Genomic DNA, 6,972 nt, shown 5'->3' on the forward strand with positions numbered 1-6,972 from the left:
ATTATTATTATTATTATTATTATTATTATTATTATTATTATTATTATTACTTTGCATGTTGTCTGTCCAGACCGATTTTTTAAACAAATGGTTTGTGGTGATGCCTGAAGTGGTTAACCACAACATCCATGCTGCCTACATCTACAACTGTAATTCTTGGGTCAGAGAATACACCAAATACCATGACAGGATTCTGGCGCCATTAAAGGTAAAAAAAAAAAAAATGATTGTTTCTCTTTTTTTTATACTCATTGACAATTGAGTGGGGGAAGTTTGAGATGTTTTGGAACAACCAGTTTGGTGTTGCTGGTTCAATGCGATGTTATCAGACGTTTTAATATTCTCTTCTTCCCCACCCCCATATTTTTGTTTATGTGTCTGAGGAGACGAAAAGTGTTTGTTAATCTTGTTCAATTAATAAATTGTAATCTCTCTTTGTATATATCTATCCAGCCATCTATTTGTCTATATATATGTATATATCCATCTATCTGTCTATATGTAATAGTTTAAAATTATACAATTCTAATTCTGGCCATAGAAGAGACTATGCCTATGCTACCACTTAAGAATTATCACTTTTACCGTACACAACGTATTGAAATCAAGGGAGTCGGCTCGCAGAAATTCATAAATTCCCTCAGTTTGCTTTTGTTCATTCCTCTCTCTCTCTCAAATTCACTTCTTTTTCACGTGCCACCCACCCCACCCCCATCTACCACATATTCCTTTCTATTTCCATCTACCTTTCTTCTCTGACCCTTACAGAACAGCAGGAAACTGAAATTCATTGAACATCCGTCAAACCTGTATGATTATATCGACCAAGACCATTCTGGGAAAATGCCAGGAACCACGCTAGCCTTAGAAGAAGATCTGAAAGTCTACAACAATGCATTGAAATTGTCTCACAAGGACACCAAAGTGGCCCTTAAAGTAAGAAGGGGCTTTTTGCAAGGTTTTTTTTTGGGGGGGGGCACTGTAGATGTGAGGTAATGGATGTGAGGACAGCCATCAACCTGTAGCTCACAGTTTCAATCCTGCTCTGCTGTAGTCTGTCTGCAATATTTTCTCCAGAAGTCACACTCATGCATGAGTCACACTTGTTTATATGCAAGCCCCTGATTTTTGTTATTGAACATATATTTCTGTCATCTGTCTTCCCCACCTCTCTCTCATGTCCCTTGTCATTTTTTACCCTGCAGGTGGGCCCAAATGCAATCCAGGTGACTTCATCAGAACGCAGTAAAGTGTTAGGACATCAAGTTTTATTAAATGATGTTTACTATGCTTCAGAAATCGTGGAGGTGAGTCACTTTATTATCATCATCATCACCATCACCATCTTCTTCTTTTTCTTCTTCTTTCCGACCCATGCTAGCATGGAAGGCGGATGTTAAACGATGATTATTATCATTATTACTATTTATTTATTAATATTTTAGGGAGGACAATGCAGAAATGCATTCTTACAACACAACACAAAATTGCCGGCTTTGTGCCCTGATGCTCCTTCCATGCCATCTCCTCCTTTTCCAACTGGGGTAACCTTGTATCTTCTCTGCACATGTTCCTCTCTCCTTATCATACTTTCAGCTTGCAACACCTGGCATCAAACTAACTGGCCCTATAATGTTCTCCCCTCAGAGGGTCTTTTCTTGTGAGTTACTTGGCAGCCTCACTGGTGCTGGTGCCCTGCAAAAAGTAACCCAGTACACTTTGAAAAGGGGAATCCAGCATCATCAGAATTTTTTCTCGTAATCCATTACACTCAACTGCCTTGTATACACAGAGTTCAGTCATTAGGAAGGGCATTCAGCCATAGAAACCTTGCCAAAGCAGACACTGGAGCTTGGCAAAGTCCTCTGGCTTGTGAGACCCTCAAATCATGCAGCCCTTCCCAGTATTGGAAACGTACATTAAATGATGATGATGATGATGATGATGATGATGATGATGATTAATGCACCCCTTCTCCCCCTCTAAATTATTGATTGTTTCCAAAAGTAACTGAAAACTGCAGTCAGAAATATAAAGTGTTAATGAAATTATTAACGTTGCTCTGTCTGAATAGTTAATTAATTTGCCCAGAAGCTTAATTAATATGTTTGTTGTTTGTCGTTCTGTCCAGGTGTGTCTAGTTGATGACAACCAATTCACGTTAACGATTGCCAATGAAACGGGGCCGTTGTCTTTCATCCACAATGACTGTGATACTATCGTTAACTGCATCATCCATATCAGAACCAGATGGGAACTCTCGCAGCCTGTGAGTACCTTCCGTCATTCGTTTGCTGATTGATTTTGTTTGTTGATGTTGTTGTTGTTGTTGCAATGGCTGCAGCCAAACACTACGTGACAATTACCACCACTGCCACCACATCCACTACTGTATAAATTCTTCATTCTCTCTCTCTCTCTCTTTCTCCCCTCCAGGATACCGTTACTGTTCACACCAAGATCCGACCCAAAGATGTTCCCGGTACTTTACTTAATGTGGTAAGTTGAGTCTTTTTCTCTCCCTATTATTTGTTGTTGTAGCTGTCATGCAGGCCATGCTGGAGCCACCAACTTTTGACAGTTTCAAAATACCAGTGAAACACTGGGGTTGATGTAATCCACTACAGTAATCCCTTCACCTTTGCAGGTGTTATGTTCCAAAACCCCTGCAATAGGTGAAAATCTGCAAAGTAGAAGCAATGCTGTGCTGTATAATCTTTTTATTCTCTTTATAATTTGCATATATTTTATTATTTTTATATATTTAAGCTTTTATAAACTCTCCCCACACCCTTAAGAATACCCGGGTCTTCTCTTTTTTCTGTGGGCAGTTTGCTGGTACTACCTTTTCTTCTGTGTAAGGAGGTTTTTATAAACTTCCAGGGCTCTGTTGATTGCGTTTCTGAACTGCAAGGCATCAATCCTCCAGGGGTCCCAATCTTTCACCATTCTCTGAAGTTCGTATATTCGTACCCCAGTGTCACTTTGATGACATGCATTGCTCTCTCACTCAATAATAATAATAATAATAATAACATAAAATGGTCTGTCTGTTAATGTATTACTTCTGCTTTCTGTTTCAGGCCCTTCTAAACCTTGGCAGCTCTGACCCCAGCCTCCGTTCTGCAGCCTACAATCTACTCTGTGCCCTTACGCAGACATTTGACCTCAAAATTGAAGGACAGCTCTTAGAAACAACAGGTCTGTATTTTTTTCTTCTTATCTTTGGGTTGTTACTGTTGTAGCTCATAAATACACACACACACACACACACACACACACACACATAACAGAGTAAGGTGGGATTTGAGGGAGATTTGGCTGCTGTTTCTAGCAAGTTTGGCTACCATGTAGAGGTCTCCATTGGCTCATACATACATATATACATAGATAAGAGAGTAGGGTGTGATTTGAGGGAGATTTGGGTGCTATTTCTAGCAGGTCCAGCTACTATGTAGAGGTCTCCCTCATTGGCTTATGCACACATATATACATAGATAAGGAACTGTCATGGTTGGAAAGTCTTTGATCATAGGTTGACTGACCTGTTGCTAAACAACAACTATGGCCACCAGAAACCAATGAAGGAGACCTCTACATGGTAGCTAAACCTAGTGGAAATAGCAGAAAACACTCGGTCAAAGTGCCTTTCAGTGGGGCTGAACCTAAAGCCACTTCTTAACCACACAGCCATGTCTGCCCAACAAAAGAGGGAAAAAAATCTACTAAAAATGTGATTTGTGTTGATTAATTATTTATTTTGAATTAATTAAAATTTCTTTGTTTGTAGGTCTGTGTATTCCTGCCAATAACACTATCTTTATTAAATCAATAAGTGAGAAATTAGCTGCTAACGAACCACATTTGACCCTCGAGTTTCTTGAAGAATGTATCCAGGGTTTTGGGAATTCCAACATTGAGATGAAACACTTGTGTTTAGAGTACATTACCCCGTGGTTACCCAACCTGACCAGGTAAGGGCCAAATCTCTTCTTACCTTCATTTCCTAACATCTTCCTCAAACAATGCCCTTCCTCTCGTCTTTCTTTTTTATGTATCTTTCATCTCCTCCCTCCTCTCTGTGTCTCACTGTAAGTCAATGGGAGGACAAAAAATGAAACAAAGGAAGGAGAATTTGAACTACTACTCTTTGGGAAAGAGAGAATGTGCTCAAACAACTATTTTCTCTACTGCTACTTGTAGTGTGAAGGACTTAGGAGGAATTGTTGACAATCATCTTGGCTGGAGTGCTTACATCAACAATAAAGTTGATATAGCTCACAGGATAAGCTCCTGCATCCTCAGAGCTTTCCCTGTCATCATCTCCCTCTTCTCCTCGGTTGTATGGCCACACCTACAATACTGCTGCTCCCTGTGGTCCCTCCACACCAAACAAAACATTACTAGAATCGAGTCACCCAAGAGAGCAATTACTAAAAACATTGAGGGTATCACTGAACTTGATTATTGGGACCACTTTAAAAATCCCCTCCAGGGTCACCATGAACGCTACTTCATTTGCACAATATACGACCAGCATTACCCAAACAACCTTAACACTAAATGTAGAATTCCTCCACGGCTGGGGCCACAAGTCTCCCTACACAATTCAAGATCACACCACATAAATTCCCTGCAACACAATTTCTTTTCCTCAACAGCTCCCTACTCTATAGCACATTGTCCCAAAGCAAATAAGAAAAAGGTCCCATCACCTTCAAATGAAACCTGATTAAATTTCTTGAAGAGACACCAGGTAAGCCACCCTTACCTGGATACACCTCAGTCAACAACTTGCTACTCGAATGGGCCATGATACCACAAAACTTGGCTAAAAAATCACTTTACAGACCCTATCAGACATGGCCTGGGCCACTTAATTTAGGCTGAAACATGCCTAGGTTGTGTGTGTGTTTATGCATGCAAGTGTATGTGTGTATACATGTTTTTGTATGTGTGTTTTTTTGTTTCCAGGTTTTGCAAACCAGCAGATGAAAACAAGCGCCAAAAAGTGGCATTGATCTGGGATAAATTAATCACCATGACGATAGAGGAAGTTGAGGTTCGTTATTTTAGTATCTTCATTAATTGCTGTCTATCGTTTTCTCTCTCTCTCATTCTGTCTGTTTTCTGTACATGTGTGTGGTGGTGGTGGTGGTGGTGGGGGGGATGTGCTTGCAAGTACTGTCCATAGCAATTCTATTAACGCAATAAATAAAAATAAGAAAAAAAAAATCAATAACTTTAAATAAATATTTAATATAAAGAGTTATAAAGAGGTGATGAGGTAACTGTGTTGTTAGGAAGCTTGCCTCCCCAAACACGTGGTTTCAGGTTCAGTCCCACTGCATAGCACCTTGTGCAAGTGTCTTCTACCATAGCCCTGAGCCAACCAGAGCCTTGTGAGTTGATTTGGTTGATGGAAACTGAAAGAAGCCTGTCTTATATATGTCTGTGTGTTTTTATCTTTTGCATGTCCCCCACCACTGTTTGACAACTGGCATTAGCTTTTTTTGCAACTTAGCAGTTCAGCAAAAGAGACGATAGAATAAGTCCCCAAACCTTAAAAAATCCCTAAGGTCGATTAGTTCAGCTAAATCCTCCAGGGCATTGCTCCAGTATGGCTGCATTTCAGTGACTGAATCAAGTCCAAGGTGACACCGTGATGGATCCTTGTTTCTACCTTTTAAAGAAGAAAAAGAAAAATCCATAATTTTACATTTAACCAAAAACATGGGTTCCAGCAACCCCCATCGTAATGTTTGGTGTGAAGGCCTTCAGATTATGTGTGTATGTGTATATATATGTGAGTAAATATATATATGTTTATATGCATACATGTGTGTGTGTTTGTCTTTGTGTCTGTTTAACTGTATCCCCACTCAACAACTGGTGTTGGTTTGTTTACATCCTCGTAGCATGGCAGTTTAGCAAAAGAGACTGATAGAATAAGTACCAGGCTTTAAAATCCATGCTAAGGTTCAATTGTCTGACTAGAAACCCTTCAAAGGCAGTGCTCCAGGATGGCCACAGTTCAATGGCCGAAGCAAATAAAAGATGAAAAATGAAAAAAATATTTTAAAAAAGTTGTCCTCGTCGTTAAGTTTCTAATTATGTTTCTGTTGTGTCTGTTTCAGATGTACCCCTCTATCCAAGCTAAGATCTGGGGTAACATAGGGCAAGTTGCGGAGTTGCTGGACATGGTGTTGGACAGTTTCATCAAGGTATGTAGAGACAGTGCTGGACACACGCATATATATATATATATATATATATATGCTTTTGGTGCGAATGGTTTTGTCTTATGGTGTCGAGTTTTACAATCCTGTAAATGATAAAAAGGGTTTTTATATAAGCTGAAAGCTTATGCCAATCACTGTACAGTGACTAAGGAAAATAGTCTAATAAAGGGGCATATAAACCCTTGACAGAAAATGGTAGGCTTTCCCATCCATGTAGGACTCAAACCCACATAGGTTCGAGTTCCATGCAGGTGGGAAAGCCTACTTTTTCTCTCGAGGGCTTATATACCCCTTTATTAGATTATTTTTCCTTAGTCATTGAACAGTGATCGCTATAAGCTTTAAGCTTATATAAATACCATATATATATATATATATAGTCTGTCATACCGGCCATGACGAAGGGAAATAGCCCTGAAACTAGAGTCGCCTTTATATATATATATTTATATTTATATATTTATATATTTGATCCTTTATATTGAACACTCAATATTTCATCTACATTCAATACTTTCTTTCATGGTGCCATCCATTTTTATTTTATTTTATTTTATATTGTATATTGTATATCATATTATATATTGTATACTCCATATTCTATACCCCACATTAGTTCTGCAGGAATATAAATAAAACATAAAAAAACAGACAGTGTTGGAACTCTTTTAAGCAAAATAATATATTCCTCTATACACAATCATACAAAAAAATCCACCTTTTTTGTATT

At 38.8% G+C, this 6,972-nt stretch overlaps 1 protein-coding gene across 4 annotated transcripts in view; it reads left to right on the forward strand.

Moving 5' to 3' along the window:
• LOC106878902 (neurofibromin) overlaps nucleotides 1-6,972 on the forward strand; it is an 80,729-nt gene that overhangs the window by 42,010 nt on the left and 31,747 nt on the right. For all 4 annotated transcript variants that reach the window (XM_052978165.1, XM_052978164.1, XM_052978166.1 and 1 more), the window contains exons 19-27: nucleotides 71-208; nucleotides 769-936; nucleotides 1,206-1,307; nucleotides 2,132-2,269; nucleotides 2,437-2,499; nucleotides 3,084-3,201; nucleotides 3,791-3,974; nucleotides 4,975-5,062; nucleotides 6,138-6,224. In XM_052978165.1, the coding sequence (XP_052834125.1) occupies nucleotides 71-208; nucleotides 769-936; nucleotides 1,206-1,307; nucleotides 2,132-2,269; nucleotides 2,437-2,499; nucleotides 3,084-3,201; nucleotides 3,791-3,974; nucleotides 4,975-5,062; nucleotides 6,138-6,224 (1,086 nt within the window). The remainder of the gene's footprint in view (nucleotides 1-70; nucleotides 209-768; nucleotides 937-1,205; nucleotides 1,308-2,131; nucleotides 2,270-2,436; nucleotides 2,500-3,083; nucleotides 3,202-3,790; nucleotides 3,975-4,974; nucleotides 5,063-6,137; nucleotides 6,225-6,972) is intronic.

The sequence above is a fragment of the Octopus bimaculoides genome, chromosome 30, assembly GCF_001194135.2.
Source record: "Octopus bimaculoides isolate UCB-OBI-ISO-001 chromosome 30, ASM119413v2, whole genome shotgun sequence".
NCBI lineage: Eukaryota > Metazoa > Mollusca > Cephalopoda > Octopoda > Octopodidae > Octopus > Octopus bimaculoides.